At 41.9% G+C, this 18,249-nt stretch overlaps 1 protein-coding gene across 1 annotated transcript in view; it reads right to left on the bottom strand.

Annotated features, from left to right (window-relative positions):
* LOC144604190 (contactin-associated protein-like 2) overlaps positions 1-18,249 on the bottom strand; it is a 1,366,128-nt gene that overhangs the window by 915,217 nt on the left and 432,662 nt on the right. Inside the window, exon 2 of the mRNA XM_078418400.1 lies at positions 6,565-6,675. Within this exon, the coding sequence (XP_078274526.1) occupies positions 6,565-6,675 (111 nt within the window). The remainder of the gene's footprint in view (positions 1-6,564; positions 6,676-18,249) is intronic.

Here is an 18,249-nt window from a genome sequence, read left to right as displayed (position 1 = left end):
CAAATACTCAGTAAGTCATTGTCAAAGAGTCATACAGTACGGAAACCGGTCTTTCAGCCCATGCCGACCAAGATTCCACATCTACACCAGTCTCACCGGCCGGCATTTGCCCCATATCCCATTAAACCTTTCCCAGCCCAAAAAGATGGACAGTTCCCATCCATGTACCTGTCCAAATGCCTTTTAAATTGTGTTCTAGTGCCTGCCTCATCTACCCCCTCTGGCAGCTCATCCCATATACCCACCAGTCTCTGTGTGAAAGTGAGAGTTAATGTTTCAGGTTGACAACCTTTCATCAGATCTAGGAAATGTTAGAAAACGTGCAGGTTTTCTGCTACAAAGAAAGTGAAGGATAAAAAATGTTTTCTTGCAAGATTCAGCAATTTCTATTTGTCCTACTGCCATACCTGCCTAAACTGGAGGAGTTCCTTTGGTCCTATGTAAAGCCATCTTCCCTCTTTTCCAGCTTTCTCCCCCTATTCCAATCAGTCTGATCGTTCACGACCAGAAACGTTGCCTATTCTATGCCGAGTTTCTTCAGCACTTTGTGGTTTACTCAAGATTCCAACATCTGTAGTTTCTTGTGTCTCCACCTTCTCTCAAGGCCAGTCTGTAGTAGGATGACTAAATCTTCACTTTTGACTCTTGAGCCTTTTACATATCTCTTGTCAGGACCATGCTCTTTTTGTTTTGAGAGAACAATAGGTCCTTAATTCCACTATCTCCCAAATGTACGAGAATAAGCTACAAGGATATCTAAAGACTAAGGATAAACATTCTGCTGGCATTGAAAAACTGGGCATCACAAATCCATCTCATCTTTACTATTTATCTTTGCTTCAACCAGTTTTTACTGCCATGATTCTCCCATCTCTCCCAGAGAAATAACTCCTTCTACCCAACTGGAGTACAGTTCTGCACCTTTCACTCTTCATTTTCTTGCAGACCTGATAATAATCATATCTTGATTTATTCATGCCTATCATTCTTCTAAAAATTCCACCGACCACATCTGGTGTCAATCCGAAGCACTGAGCCATCTCGATCTCGGCTCTCAACCTCTGTAAATTCACACTCAGGCCTGTCAGGTGAAATTTCAGCTGCTGCGTTCCTGACCCTCAAGATAGGGTCACTTGGAATCTCAATACAAAACAATGCTTCTCTGTTTCCTATTCCTTTTTACACTGTGGTGGTGTAGTTGCTCGGTAATGAAGAGAGAAGCCTCGGCTTTAATGCTTTCTTTTCACACTCATTCCCTTGTCTAACTTCTACCCTTACGCTCTGCCACAGCCTTTCCTATTGTTTTGTTAAGTCTGTGCTATCCAGATCTATGCTCAAATTTTTTTCTTGATGTCTGCTGTACATTTCTTTTATCCAACAGGACCTTATAAAAGCAAAACATTATGCGTGCTGGAAATTTGAAATCTAAGCATCACGTCATGGCAACAATCAGCAGGTCAAGCAGCATTTGCAGAAAGATAAGCAGTTACTATTTTGTGCTATCAGGCTATTCACCACGTACAAACCCCAACTAAACGCCGATCGACAAACTGCCTTGATTGCCCTTGGGGGTGCATTGTTTTTGTCTTTGCACGATATTGTTTGTTCTTTATATATATTGAACTTGTTTTTGTTGTTTATCATGGTGTTGACCGAGTACTATGTTTACATATCTGTTGTGCTGCTGCACAGCACAACGTGGACCGGTGGCACAGCAGTAGAGCTGCTGCCTAACAGTGCCAGAGACCCGGGGTCGATCCTGACTAAGGGTTCTATCTGTATGTAGTTTGTACATTCTCCCTGTGACCAAGTGGGGTTTCTCCAGTTTCCTTCCACGCTCCAGAAAAGCACAGGTTTGTAGGTTAATTAGCTTTGGTAAAATTGTAAGTTGTCCCTGGCGTGTGGAATAGAGCTGGTGATCACGAGTCGGCGTGGACTTGGTAGGGCCTGTTTCCGCACTATATCTCTAAACTAAACTGCGAGTAAGAATGTAATTGTTCCATTTTGGGACATATGGTAATAATACACTCTCGGCACAACCATGCGTGTTATGCTTCACTACACTGGGAACCCCAGTTAAATTCTGACCTCAGGCAAGTGTGTGTGGAGCTTGCACCTCTTCCCTGTGACTGCATGGGTTTCAGTTGGGTGTTTAACTTCCTCCCACGTGCCAAATGCATGCAGGTTAATAGGTTAGATCATGAGGGACCCCTGCCACCCCAGTAACGGACTGTTCCAGATGCTACGGTCAGGCAAACGCCTCCGCTGTCACGCTGTGAAAACGGAGAGGATGAGACGGAGCTTCTTCCCACAGGCCATCAGGACTGTCAACTTTGATAACCCCAGAGACTAAATTTTTGTCGACACTTTTTGTGCTATGTTTAGTAACTTATTAACTTTATTTATATGCTGTAACTGTAATTATTTTTGTGCACAACCCGCAGGCATTGCCACTTTCATTTCACTGCACATCGAGTATGTGTATGTGACAAATAAATTTGACTTGACTTGACTTGACTATTTAAACAGTGTAAATTACATTTAGTACATTGGGAAAAAGGATTTGATGAAAATGTAAGGAATAGTCGCATTGGATCAGTCTTGGATTAGTTTAACATTGGATCAGTCTTGGATTAGTTTAAATAGGTGCTTGGTTACGAATGGTTCATGAAATATATTCTGGGCATTTACAGTTCATTACCCAAATTAATCACACTGAGAGTGGTTTGTACATGGAACGAGCTGCCAGAGGAAGTAGTTGAGGCAGCTACTATACCTTTTTAAAATACATTTGGACAGGTACTGTATATGGATATGAAATGTTTAGAGGGATATGGGCTAAACGTGGGCAGGTGGGACTAGTGTAGACGGGGCATCTTGGTCAACATGAGCAAGTTGGGCCGAAGGGCCCGTTTCCATTCTGTATGGCTCTATGATGAATCAGATTCAGACTTGAGACAAATCAGGAGACTGATTGTGATGCTTGGCTTGGATTTTAAATGATTGAAGATGAATGTATTCTTTTGAGGGATTCTTTGTTGCATCTTCTCTATGTTGATAAATATAAATCTACAAATGCAGTGTAGAAGAAACCAAAGTTGATACGTAGACATGCCAGTAAACTCTCAAATGGATGCTGCAACTCAGTATTCTCAGGATGCAGGCTTCATTTTGAAGAATAGAGTCTGAATGATAATGGTAATAATGGATATGTCATCGATAAATCAGTAGCAGGCTGTGTCATTCTATTTCTGCTTCTGCTTAAGTAAATGAACAGTAATCAATTTTGACTAACAGGCTTCGCCTGGAAATAATGAATTAATAATGTTGATATTCACCAGGATGTGATGCCCAACCCATTTGGTGCCTGCAGGATTATGTTGCAAGAAAAGAAAAAACACCTTTTCCCTCCTTATTTCAGAAAGGTTGGGTCTTCTTATGGAGAATATATCATTATTAGAGTGTTGCTCGAAATTCGTTTTAGAAAAACAGCATGCAAACCTACTTTGCCCACTGAGGCCAAGCCAATCACAGATCACTCAATCACATTAGTTCTATGTAATCCCACATTCTGATCCACTCCATACACTTTGGGGACAATTTACAGAGGCAAATTAACCTACAAACCCGCAAGTCTTTGTTATGTGGGAGGAAACCAGTGCATCAAGAAGAAACCCACGTGATCCCCACATGAAACCACCAAGGCTGAGCAGGTGAGGAAAGAGCTGAACAGACTCCGCCCATGCAAAGCCTCGGGTCCCAATGATGTCAGCCCTACAGTACTCAAGGGGTGTGCCAGCCAGTTGTGTGGAGTACTCCAGCATATCTTCAACCTGAGCCTGAAGAAGGTTCCAGTGATGTGGAAGACATCCTGCCTGGTTCCTGTACCAAAGAGGGTGCGTCCCAGCTACTCCAATGACTGTAGAACGGAGGGACTGACTTCACACATCATTAGGTCCCTGGAGAGGCTTAACCCGCGACCCCTGGTTAAACCCTACCTGGACCCCCTGCAGTTTGCTTATCAAATAAAGATGGGGGTTGAGGACGCCATCATCCACCTGCTCCATTGTTCCTATGCTCACCAGAATAAGCCGGGAAGCACTGCGAGTCACATTTTTTTTAGTTCTCCAGTGCTTTTAACAGCATCCGGCCTGCACTGTTAGGGAGCAAACTGACAAAGATGCGGGTGGATGCTCCATTGGTGTCCTGGATCACCAACTACCTGACTGGACGACCACAATAGGTCAGGCTACAGAACTGCGTCTCGGACATGGTGGCGAGCAACAGGGGCCCCACAGGGACGGTCCTCTCTCCCTTCCAGTTTATCATCTACACCTCGGACTTCAGATATAACTCCGTCTCCTGCCACCTGCAGAAGTTTTCAGATGACTGCAAATGTGGGCTGCATCAGTGAGGGAAGGGCAGCTCAATACAGAGGTGTAGTCAACGACTTTGTTGAATGGTGTGGGCTGAATCACCTGCAGCTCAAAACCGACAAGACTAAAGAGCCTGTCCCAGTTAGGCGATTTTAAGGCGACTGCCGGCGACTAGGCTGTCACCGAACATTCGCCGGGGTGTCGCGGGTATGATCATTCGCCGGGGTGTCGCGGGTATGATCGTGAGGAGTCTTCAATGAATCGTAGCGGATCTCGGCGCGTCGCGGAAAAATTTACCTGCTAGAAATTTCTCGGCGACAGCTGGCTTGTCGCCAGGTATCGTAGCTTATTGCGGGCGCTGTCGCATGCTGTCCCCAGGTTTGCTAGGTTGTCGCCGGTACTGAGGACGGATGAATTTCATTGTCGACTACCAACGTCAACCAGAGACAGGTACCGGGATCAGGAGAAGAATACTTGAACAAGGAAAGTTTAGAGAGATCTGGGCCAAATGCGGGGAAATGGGACTTGCTTAGATGGGCCATCTTAGTCGGCATGGACGACTTGGGCCAAAGGGCCTGTTTCTGTGTTGTATGACTCTCTGATGATTATGACAAAATATTGCAAATATCATGGACATACAATCACATGAAAACTATTGGATGGATATGGTTCACATGCAGGCAGAGGAGACTAGTTTGGCATCATATTCGGCACAGACAGGAGAAGGGCCTGTTCTTGTGCTGTACTGTTCTATTTTCTATATTTTACGTGCCTAAATTAGGTATCATGAGCAAGCTCAATATAATTTACCTTGAGGCACTGTATTTTCCATTTTACAACCTCTCAAACATTCCACTTTTCTTCAGAGTCTTAAAATTGCGTGTGAACAAATTATTTATTCTGATATATTTAATTACTGTTGGCATTGTCACCTGGTTTTGATAAATAGTCTATTTGAACCACTTTAGTAAGCTTAGCTCCAGTAGACAGTAATTCCATCTCATAATTTGCTCGGTAGACCTAGTGAATAACACCCTCCACGGTCAAACTGCTCGCAGAGTAGTTCTCAACCTTTTTCTGTCGATGTTTTCTGTCCCGATATATTTTCACAGAATTTACAACCTTCAACGGATATTTACAACATTTTCTCAAACAGCTCATCCTATAAGCAGTGAAAACTAAAAACTGTTTCTTAAGTAGCTATTTGAGGATCTCATTGTGCTTCCTCACTTGAAATAAATAAAGCTAGAAAATCTCTCAGCTCTCTACTTTCTGCTAAAATGACATTTACAAAGCTCAGATTTTCTTCCCTCTGCCTTAAAAGATGGAAATCCAAAGTCTCTTCCTTTGATTCCTGTCTTTAACCTTGACTCAGTCAATATTTATAAATGCCACCTCAGGTTCAGTCAGGAGATAAATAACCACCTGCTATTCAATACAGGTTGCCTGGTGCCTTCTATTCCCTTTCATTGCTGCAACTGTTGTTTCACAAATTCTGCCTTCATTCCCAATTCTAAATGACAAAACGCAGTCCAGACAGTGCTGTGGTCAATGTGTTCCTGTGTTTCAACAAGCTTCAGTATGTTTAAAACCCCACAGTTGCATTCTCACACACACCAACTTCAGCATGTCTTCACAGTTACCCTCACCTCATTCAGTACCAAGAAGCAATTTAACCTCACAACTTCCAGCCTTCACTTTTGAATCTTTCCAAAACCTGCACATGCCTAATAACTTTTGCTGTATCTTGAATATCCCCTGCAACACGAAGTAACTCAGCAGGATAGGCGGCATCTCTGGAGAACATAGACAGTTGACGTTTTGGGTCAGCACCCTTCTACATTCCCATGTTCTCCAGAAACGTTGACTGAGCTGCTGAGTTACTCCAGCACATTGTCACCTTTTTTCCATAAACCGGCATCTGCAGTTCCTTGTGTCTGCAGCCAAATAAATATGTTTTTTTTGTGGCCCCAACCAGGCGCCTGTCCATTCCTCTTCAGCTTTGCAATGCGGCACTTCTTTCCATTAAGGCACATGCAGCACTTTCTACCTTAAATGCACAATTAGCAAGCTGCTCAAATCAAAGTACATTTGAAGCTTTCAAAACATTTTAATATCATTACATAACGATAAAGAAGCAATTAGCTGTGAATAAAATGTTTTTGACGATTATTTCAGAAACTCTCACCTCCTCTCTTGTTCAGTTTTGCATAGCCGGGAACGTAATTGCCTGACATCACAGTTGAACTACTGAAGGAAGAGTGGAGGAGGGCCCCGATTAGTGGCTCATCGCATTTCTCTGTTGAAAGAAAAATAATATTTGCATTACTATTTTAAAGAGATGAATGGGTGCAGTAAAATATAGATTTCCCATGATGTTAAAAGCTAACGCGAATGCAGTAAAACTCCATTAATATGTTATCTTCGGGACTTCTGTGATGCCAGAGATAACAGATTTTTGTGGACTATTAGATGTTACAATGCCCGACATAGCATTTTCTTAACTTTATTTTTTAAGATGTTTTGCAGTAGATTAATTTTTCTTTTTCAGTGAACCCGGTAAGTTTCAAAAGATTGTGAGAAACAGAACCTGGTGAATTCCAAGGGAGGAGCAAAACAGAGTGCTGGAGGAACTCAGCAAGTCAGACAGCATCTGTGGAATCAAGAGTCAAGAATGTTTTATTGTCACGTCCCGAAACGGAACAATGACATTCTTACTTGCATGTGACAAATCTTTGCCATCTTTGCCATGTCGCACTTTTTTTCCCCATGAATGAACAAATGACGTTTCGGGTCATGTCCTTTCTACTGACTTGACCTGGCTTAAAAAATCCATTTTAAGGGATGATGGAAACTAGGTCCTCTGTGAATTTAAAGGGAACCTGGAACTGAGACTCTAAATGAGTTAAAGCCTGGGAACTTGGTGGGTGAAGGGAGTGCACGAACCAGGATGTTAATAGTAACAGTTGGAGAATGAGAACCAGCATCCAGGTATTTCAGAGGATGAACAGGATAAGGACCAAGTACATCTGGAGGAGCAGATGAATCAGTACCCAATGAGCCAGATACCAAACTACTAGAATTTCCATTTAGGCACAAAGCACATTATTGGAATCTTACTGTTTGCAACAACAATGTTCATATTCACGCAATGCGATCACAACAATACAAATCTTACAAATCACTCCAAAAAGGTCACAAACTAACTTGGAGGAAATATGACGCAAAGACAGCCATGTTCTAATATCAATAAGCTTATCACTAATTATATGGCAGGCCCAAATCTGATAAATAGCACTTCAGCATCAGTAAAATAAATTCACGCACTTCTTCAATTCAACGGCAAAGTAGAACAGTCTATTTCCAATGTGATCCCATCACTAGTCACATCTTCCCATCTCCATCCCTTTATGCCTTCCACAGGCACATTCCCTCCGCAACTCCTTGGTTCACATCTAATCCCACCCAAACCACCTCCTCTCCAGGTTCCTTCTTCTGCGATTGCAGGAGGTGTAAAACCTGTCCCCATACCTCCCTATTTCACCTACCCATGTTCTCCAGAGATGCTGCCTGACCCATTTAGTTACTCCAGCATTTTGTGGCTCTTTGTGGATTAACTAGCTTCTGGAATTCTTTGTTTCTATGTTCTTTCCATATTTTAGTTTGCAAAAGTAGTGTAATAGAATCATATAGCACAGAAACAGGCCCTTCAGCCCAACATCACTGATTTGAAACATTTCCTTTCATCCTGCATTGATGGAACTAATAGCTGGGAGACCTCTGATAATTGAGTTTACACAATATCAAAATATTGTTAACTAATGCGGAACATAAACATATGTAGAATATTAGAAAACAATCCAAAAGAAATTAGTAAAATATTCTTGTTGGAAATGGGCAACATAAATAGCTCTGTTTTGAATGATAGGAACCATAACATGTTGGGAATATTTGTTGCAGTGGGATTTCATCATTTAGAAGATAATTGTTGGGGGTTTTTTTTGCTGCTCAAAAGGGCGCGTGCAAATTGTTGGCCACTTGTGAACCTGCACATGCACAGTCTGGGAATAAGAAACTGGGGGAGGAAATCACATTCTGTTCATTGTCATTAATCTGTTTTGTGACAAAATAGCAAAGGGTGTCTCAAATCTGAGAGAGAACATCAGCCTGTTCTGGAAAGTGACAATCCAACAAAAATAAACAACTTATTTCCAAAGTGTGGAAATTTACCTGAAGTACATTAATGCCACTAACATCACTCAATCTCCTTCCTACACAGACGTGATGTTACAAAATAAATCCAGAAAATGCTGAAAATATTCAGCAAGTCAGACAGTAAAGGTGGAGGAAGAGATTCAGCCAATTAATCGCATTTGAAATGAAACATTGACTTTGTTTCTCTCTTCAGGATATTTCCAGCATTTTCTGTTTTATTAATATTCCCAGCAACTGTAGTTTTTTCCACACGTGATGCACAATTGATAACATTTAATCTAAGTCTTGTAGTATATTGCTGCAAGGTATTTTAAAATATTACATTTTACATTTAAAATATATGTATTTTCTGACTTTCTTAGTTGCTTGCACCCAATCATAATCTTTTTCAATCACTGTCTAAATTTTAATGGTTCTATTGTTTTGCTCTTTTTATCACAATCATTAAAAGACTTTGGTTAAGGAGAAAGGCTATCATTTATTGGTCTCAAATATGCAATTGCTCCTGCCATAATGTTATCAGCTCACAATTTCAGCAAATGGTGGAAAGAAATGTTGACTGAAGGTGCAAGAAAACATCCAAACTAATGGAGCTCATCACAAGATGCCCTGTTGACAATCTTGTACTAATATTTAATTCAAATGCAATTTTTGTGGAGAATTTCGCACCTGTTTCATGTTTTATTTGAAGGGAATACTTCAAATCTCAAACTACTACAAAGAGTTGTTTTTTGAAGATAACAGCTGTTAGGGACTGAAAAAGAAACACAGATGGTAGGAAAAAACTAAATTTTTGAAATGCTACATAGTTCAAAGCCATATCATAAAAGTAAAACTCTTCAATTCAGCATGATTCACTTTAATACACATTCTGGGACGTGTTAATACAAATACTTACAACAGCATCGCACTATGTTTGTTGTGCATTGTTCAAGAACCCATATTTTATGAAGTAATAGCTTGATATTATAATTACTGTAAATCATTTTATGAGCTTCAACAATAATGTCTGGAGTAATAAAATCAGAATTTACTGTCTTTCGTATTTATGAATGTTTTAATCAATCAACAAAATATGCACATTCGCTTTCTGCATAATGGTGCCTGAAGACTGATACAACTTCAACTAATGGTCAATTGTCGAAAAACATTAATTAAATAGAAAGAAATGAAATTAAGCATGTAGCAGAATGTTAAAAGAAAACAGTTTTGTTAATTTAAGGAAGTTTTGTTATTGATGATGCCAAGAAATTCTTACATTCCATAATATGAATCTGATTTTCCTTTCTTCTGGGCAGAGCAATTTAATTTTGGATGCTCAAGGAGAGCTTGAGAAAATCTTGCAAGCCCAGCAGCATCCAATATTGCCGCACATTGCCAGCAGACATTCTCCACTCTCGAAATTGATCAACACTGAATTTGCTCTGCTGAAAGTTCTCCAACCAATAATTAACACTTGAAACAACTGAGGCACCAGTTTTATTAATTGCGGACATTGGACTCTTTCTCTTGAACTTTAACACTACAATGCTGAAAAACTACATTCTGATTTCTGGTATTTTTCTCTTTGCTCTACCTGTTGTATTTGTGTATTGGTTGATTGCATTCATGCATCGTGTTTTCTGATTTGTTTGGATAGCGCGCAAACAAAAGGCTTTGCAGTTTATCTTGGTGCACGTGACAATAATAAACCAATAATGTTAGTACAAGACAAATATGACCACTATCCTTCATAAAAACTTTATGCAACAGAATAGAGCGGTGTAGGAAGGAAGTGCAAATGCTGGTTTAAACCAAAGAAAGATACAAAATGCTGGAATAACTCAGCTGGACAGGCAGCATCTCTGGAGAGAAGGAATGGGTGACATTGAAGATGAGTCTCGACCAGAAACGTCACCCATTCCTTCTTTCCAGAGATGCAGCCTGTCCCGTTGTGTTACTCCACCATTTTGTGACTATCTTTGGAATAGAGCTTAGGCCTTTCAGGATGCTCCCATTTTGCAATCCATTTCAGAAGATATTCTAAGGTGTCCTTCCCTTTCCTTGATGGGAAAACTTGCATGCTTCATGAATGCCCAGAATCTAGACTGATGGGGCTTTTACTCCTGGGAGGTTTAACATGCCAAAGAGGGATATGACAAAAGAAGCATTGTGGTCCTCCAGGTTGGTGTCAGGTAGCCAACAACCGTGACTCTTAACAAGTAAAAAATGTGAGGGAACCATCAGTGGAGAAATCAAACACTAACTCCACGTGATGGCTTTCAGGAGTCAAGGATACCTGTAGTGAAAGAAGAAAGGACATTTCTGTGCAATTATTTGCCACGGAAGGCTGTGGAGACAAAGTCAGTGGCTATATTTAAGGCAGCGACAGATAGATTTTTAATTAGTACAGGTGTCAGAGGTTATGGGGAGAAGGCAGGAGAATGGGGTTAGGAGGGAGAGATAGATTAGCCGTGAGTGAATGGTGGAGTAGACTTGATGGGCCGAATGACATAATTCTACTCCTCTCTCTTATGATCTTATGACCTTATGATCTTATGAAACCACTGATATGTTGGCTTAAGTGTTCAACACCAAGGTAAAAACTGCCAATAGTTTCTGAAATCTATGGATAGTGTGCAAAACAGGAAAGATAGTTCAGGTCACAGCAGAGATGAGATCCCAGGTGTCATCAAGAACATTCAAGAGCGGCACAGCCGTAGAGTTGCTGCCTTACAGCGCCAGAGACCCGGGTTCGATCTTGACTACAGGTGCTGTCAGTACGGAATTTGTACGTTCTAAATGCACCTCATTAACAGGGATTCAAAACTGACACAAAATGCTGGAATAACTCAGTGGGACAGGAAGCATCTCTGGAGAGAAGGAATGGGTGACATTTCGGGTCGAGACCCTTCTTCAGACTTCTGCTGTATCCATTGTTCAAGATGTGGACTCACACATCGGCAAGACCAAACGCAGACTGGATGATCGTTTTGCAGAAAACCTTCGCTCAACCATCGCTCAGCCCGCCTGAACCTACCTGATCTCCCGGTTGCTGGACACTTGATCTCCCGGTTGCTGGAATGGGAATTCTCCTTCCCATTCCTACACCGACCTTTCTGTTCTAGGTCTCCTCCATTGTCAGAGTGAGGCTAAACACAAATTGGAGGAAAAGCATCTCATATTCCGCTTGGGCAGCTTACAGCCCAGTGGTATGAATATCGATTACTCTCACTTCAGGTAGTCCAGGCATTCCCCCCCTCTATCACTTCCCCACCCAAGACGCACTAGTTTCTCGTTTTCACTCAACAAACAGTTAACAATTGCCAGTTTCCTCATATTACAGTTCCTCCATCCCAGGGATTAACCTCGTGAACCCACGCTGCACTGCCTCAATAGCAAAGACGTCCTTCCTCAAATTAGGAGACCAAAACTGCACATAACACTCCACAACACAAAACTGCAGAAGGACCTCCTTGCTCCTATAATCATATTCTCTCATTATGAAGGCCAACATGCCATTAGCTTTCTTCACTGCCTGCTGTACCTGAACGCGTACTTTCAGTGACTGGTGTACAAGGACACCCACGTCTCATTGCACTTCCCCTTTAACTAATCTGACACCATTCAGATAATAATCTGCCTCCTTATTTTTGCTGCCAAAGTGGATAACCTCACATTTATCTATATTATATTGCATCTGCCATGCATCTGCCCACTCACTCAACCTGTCCAAGTCACGCTGCAACCTCCTAATATCCTCCTCGCAGTTCACACTGCCACCCAGCTTTGTGTCATCAGCAAACTTGCTAGTGTTACTTCTAATTCCATCATCCAAATCATTAATATATATTGTAAATAGTTGTGGCCCTAACACCGAGCCTTGCGGCACTCCACTCGCCACTGCTCGCCATTGTGAAAAGGTCCCGTTTATTCCTACTTTTTGCTTCCTGTCAGCCAATCAATTTTCTATCCATGTCAATACCCTATCCCACTACCATGTGCTCTAATTTTGCTCACCAACCTCCCATGTGGGACCTTATCAAAGGCTTTCTGAAAGTCTAGATACACTACATCCACTGGCTCTCCTTCATCCATTTTACTTGTCACATCCTAAAAAAATTCCAGACAATTAGTCAAGCAGGATTTCCCCTTCATAAATCCATGCTGACTTGGACCAATCCTTTTACTGCTATCCAAATTTGCCGTTATTACCTCTTTAATAATTGACTCCAGCATCTTCCCCACCACCGATGTCAGGCTAACTGGTCTATAATTCCCCGTTTTCTCTCTTGCTCCTTTCTTGAAAAATGGGGTAATGTTAGCTTCCTCTTTGGAATGAAATGATCCTGCATCTTCTGGATTATGCCCAGAAATACCTGCCATTGCTGTTCCACCGTATTCCTGCTAGGATCCTTTCTGTTCGACCTTGGCCAGCTCCTCTCTCATGCCTTCATAGTCCCCTTTGTTCAACTGCAACACTGACATTTCTGGTTTAACCTCGACACGAAACGTCACCCATTCCTTCTCTCCAGACATGCTGCCTGTCCTGCTGAGTTACTCCAGCTTTTTGTGTCTATCTTTGGCAACATTACATTGTTCTTGCCATCCTTTCATCGAGGGAAGAGAAAGCTCCTCAATGGCGGTGTGCTGGGGAATGACAGAATAAGTGTTCCAAACATTCGCACAACCTGCCTCAGAAATATTATCAGCATCCTTCCACCTGAGCAATCTCACACCAACAACTGTACATTCAGTACAACTATGAAGCCACAAAAGTGGATAACCTCACATTTATCCACATTATACTGCATCTGCCATGCATCTGCCCACTCACCCAACCTATCCAAGTCACCCCAGCCTCATAGCATCCTCATCACATCTCACACTGCCACCCAGCTTTGTGTCATCCACAAACTTGGAGATGTCATATTTAATTCCCTCGTCTAAATCGTTAATATATATTGTAAATAACCGGGGTCCCAGCACCGAGTCTTACGGCACCCCACTAGTCACTGCCTGCCATTCTGGCAAGGACCTGTTATTTCCTACTCTTTGCTTCCTGTCTGCCAACCAGTTCTCTATCCATGTCAATACCCTATCCCCAATACCATGTGCTCTAATTTTGCACACTCATCTCTTGTGTGGGACCTTGTCAAAGGCTTTTTGAAAGTCCAGATACACCACATCCACTGGCTCTCCCTTATCCTACTCCCTTATTCTACGTTACATGCTCAAAAAAATCCAGAAGATTAGTCAAGGATGATTCATAAATCCATGCTGACTTTGACCGATCCTGTCACTGCTTTCCAAATGCGCTGCTATAACATCTTTAACAATCGACCCAAGCATCTTCCCCACTACCGATGTAAGGCTAACTGGTCTATAATTCCCTGTTTTCTCTCTCCCTCCTTTCTTAAAAAGTGGTATAACATTGGCTACCCTCCAGTCCACAGGAACTGATCCAGAAACGAGAGAACATTGGAAAATGATCACCAATGCTTCCACGATTTCAAGGACCACCTTGAGTACTCTGGGATGCAGACCATCAAGCCCTGGGGATTTATCTGCCTTCAGTCCCAATAGTTTACCTACCATTTCCTGAATAATGTGGATTCCCTTCAGTTCCTCCCTCTCACGAGATCCTTGGTCACCTAGTATTTCCGGGAGATTGGTTCTGTCTTCATTAAGGAAGACACAAAGTACTCGTTTAACTGTTCGGTCACTTCTTTGTTTCCCATTATAAATTCACCTGTCTCTGATTCTAAGGGACCTACATTTGTCTTCACTAATCTTTTTCTTTTTACATATCTAAAGAAGGCAGTCTGAAAATATCATGGGTCGTAGAAGACAAGATGAGAAAGGCATTCTTGCCATAGAGGGAGTACAGAGAAGGTTCACCAGATTGATTCCTGGGATGGCAGGACTTTCATATGAAGAAAGACTGGATAGACTCGGCTTGTACTCGCTGGAATTTAGAAGATTGAGGGGGGATCTTATAGAAACATACAAAATTCTTAAGGGGTTGGACAGGCTAGATGCAGGAAGATTGTTCCCGATGTTGGGGAAGTCCAGAACAAGGGGTCACAGTTTAAGGATAAGGGGGAAGTCTTGTAGGAACGAGATGAGAACTTTTTTTTTCACACAGAAAGTGGTGAATCTGTGGAATTCTCTGCCACAGAAGGTAGTTGAGGCAAGTTCATTGGCTATATTTAAGATGGAGTTAAATGTGGCCCTTGTGGCTAAAGGGATCAGGGGGTATGGAGAGAAGGCAGGTACAGGATACTGAGTTGGATAATCAGCCATGATCATATTGAATGGCGGTGTAGGCTCGAAGGGCCGAATGGCCTACTCCTGCACCTATTTTCTATGTTTCTATGTAAAACAGGGGTTTTCCCACTGGAAAGGCTTGGTGGAAGGTAGGGTGGAAAAGAATTGTTAAGGCCCTACATGCCAGAGGCATTATGGCTAGTATGTAAGGATGAATGATGTTTTTAGTAAATGATATGTTTATTCAGAGAAGCAGAACCTTTTAATTTATTAATCAATTAGATAGTTTCTCAAAAGAACTTAGCTCTTCTGTCCCTTGTGTGCCATTGGGGAGAGACGAGCAATTTAGTGACTTATATATGATACTTTGGGTAGTTTAGTTTGATATAAAATTTGTACCAGAGTTTTTATTTCACACACAGACAGGAAGACTGGATTAATACAGACCACTGTCTGGCAACATTGTGTGGTTGCTGCAACTTAATACACAAGCCTAAAAAGCCGAGCTATACGATTCTCCCCAGAGGACAGTGAGCACCACAGACGGCTGGAGAACTCAACAGGTCAGGCGGCATCTGTGCATGGAATTGGACAGGCACAAGTCACTGCAGGTGCTGCCTGACCTGCCACATTCCTCCAGCAGCTGAATCTTGCTCATAATCCCAGCTTCTGCACTTTCCTGCTCTCTCTCCAGGACAGTGACAGCCCTTGCCAGGAGAAGGATGCACAGAAACCAACAAATACTCTGCACTTTTGTCAACTTCAGCCACCATTTTCAGTTTCTTTAAATGAAAACAAAAATCCACTCCCAGGCTACGAAAGATATTGACGGCTCCAACAGAGTCGTGTTGTCGTCTTCAACAGAGTCCGCAATTCTCATGTGTTTTTGATGGAATAATATATAGCTGTTACGAGCCCTCACCCTAAATTATTGCTTAAAATTTAACAAAAATGTCAATGTTATATTATATATTAATGGACTATTTTTATTCTATAAAAATAGTATAAAACAAAAAGAATGAGTCAGGCACCGTGTCTGAAGCTTTGTGCATCTGACCTCCTACTTCAGGATCTTTGACTGAAAACAGCCGGCAAAGGCAAAATATTATGCAAATGAAAGCAGTACATCTTTATGATATTTTAATCAGCAACATGTCGAATGAGGGAAGCTATTTCTCAAAGATACTGCTCACAGCATAAAAGCCACAAGCTGACTTGCACTGTGGAAGGTGTGTCATCACCTCTCCACGATATCTTTCGTCCCCAACCTTTCCAGACAGCAGAAGAAAGTAGAGTAATGTGACACATGACCCTTCATGCCTGCTTTGCAATTCAATAAGATGGAAAGAACAGAGGAAGGGATATGGGTCAAACTGAAGCAGAAGAGGCTAGCTCAAGTAGACATTCTGGTTGGCTTAGATGAGTTGGACCAAAGGGTCAGGTTCTGTTATGACTCTAAGATCACGGCTGATTTCTTGCTCAGCCTCAAGACTGTATTCAAGTTTGATCTCCCCAGCCCTTGATGTAGCCAAAAGTCTAAAGATCCATCTCTTTCAGCTTTGAATGCAGTAAACAAACTGACATCCACAGTTCTCTGTGATAATGGATTCCAAAGATTCATGATCCAGTGAGAAAAAAAAATCCTCATCTCCATCTTAAATAGTAATACCTCACCCGAACACTAACCCCCACCCCGTTTCTAGATTCCCCTGTCAGGGAAAACCTCCTTCAGCATCCACAATGTTTTGTTCAAGGAAGCAGTTGCCAATACATTTCACTAATTGGTCCTCAATGCACACTTTGATCGTTTTATTTGCCCTATCCTTACGAAGTTTAAAGTATCCCCTGACTTTGTATTACCTTTGTTGCAAGCCCATGTTGTTTCTATGTTGTCAATTTTCTGCCCTTTGCCATTTCGCATCTCAATTAAAACTACCACTTCTAATCTGAGCTTGGTTCCTTCCTCACATCTGTTTTAAATTCATTTTTAATTATTCAAGATATACCATTCTTTCTCCCTCATTCCAAAATGTTGAGGAGTCGGAATGTTCAGTTCCCAGCATTGATCACTTTGTAAACTCCTCTCTATATTGGGTGTTAAACAAACTCATTGACCCTTTCTCTTGTCATTCCTTCTTCCCGCGCTCCTGCCGGGCAGAAAATACAAAGCTTGAAAGCACGCACCTCCGGACGCATGAAAAAAACATCTTTCTCTGTTATTAGACTTCAGAACGGACCTTCCATAAGCTGGAGTACAGTCTGATTCAGCTCCACCTCATTGCTGACACTGAAATTTGTCTCTGGGACAGTTATGTTAAATGTTGAGAACTATAAAATGCTGAGCTGCTTCAAGGGACCAAAGTGTCATGTCAATAGCCCTTCAAGAGTGTTCAATTGTCACATGCATCAGGAACAGAATAAGAAATTCTAACTTGCTGTTGCTTTTATAGGCACATTAACACGACAAATAAATATACAGTAGATAATAATATCATACTCATCAATTATACTAGGAAATCAGACAACCATGGTGAAACCGCGCACCATCAGATTCAGGAACAGCTTCTTCCCCTCTGATATTGGGCTTCTGAAGGGTCCTTCCAAGAGTTAGGGTACAGTCAGATTCTCCTTTACCTTATAACGGACACTGGACTTTGTCTCAGGAACTGTTGCGTTACGGCGCTAAGAACTACATTCTGCGCTCGTTTCTTTCCCTTTGCTCTCCCTATTCTACTTGAGTTTGGCTTGAATGTATTAATTTATAATATTATTTGATCTGATCGGATAGTATCCAAAACAAAGCTTTTCACTGTTCTTCGGTTTAGCCAGATTTTCAGAGCCTAACTATTGTCAGGCTCAGAGTCAACTACATGTCAGAGATGATCAACAGGGGCTAGCTTGGGTTTGGGCAAATGGAGCTGCAGTATCGGTTAGCCAAGATCTGACTGAATCAGCTCGAGGGGCCGAAAAGGTTTGCTGCTGTTCCGACCCACTAAATATCGACTTTTTGATGCATTCCTTTTATGCTGGTGTTAAGGTTGAAGCCTCTACTTCCCATTGTTCTCGAATCATGAAAACCACTCGTTGCACTGGAAAACAATTTTGTTCCTCAGTCAAGCAATGCCCATTGACGCGAGGTTGAGATAAGGGAATGCTCATACCCAGCAGTAGCAGAATGCATTGAAAACTGGATCATCGTGTTTCCTGCGGCAGTCACTACTGAACTTGCACATAAAAATCACTTTGTTGCTGCAGAATATGTTGTGTGTGAGGGGATGCTAATGGTGGATGGATAAAGTGGCTGGGAATGAAGGTTCTGTTTATCATGTCTTGCAGAACAGGAGAGAGCCGCTCCACCCATTGTGCTAACGCCATCCCCTTCGTGAGACATACAATTAGTCCCATACAG

This window comes from Rhinoraja longicauda, chromosome 2 (assembly GCF_053455715.1).
Source record: "Rhinoraja longicauda isolate Sanriku21f chromosome 2, sRhiLon1.1, whole genome shotgun sequence".
In the NCBI taxonomy this organism is placed as follows: Eukaryota; Metazoa; Chordata; class Chondrichthyes; order Rajiformes; family Arhynchobatidae; genus Rhinoraja; species Rhinoraja longicauda.
Note: the sequence above shows the minus strand (reverse complement) of the source record. Positions and strands in the feature narration are given on the sequence as shown.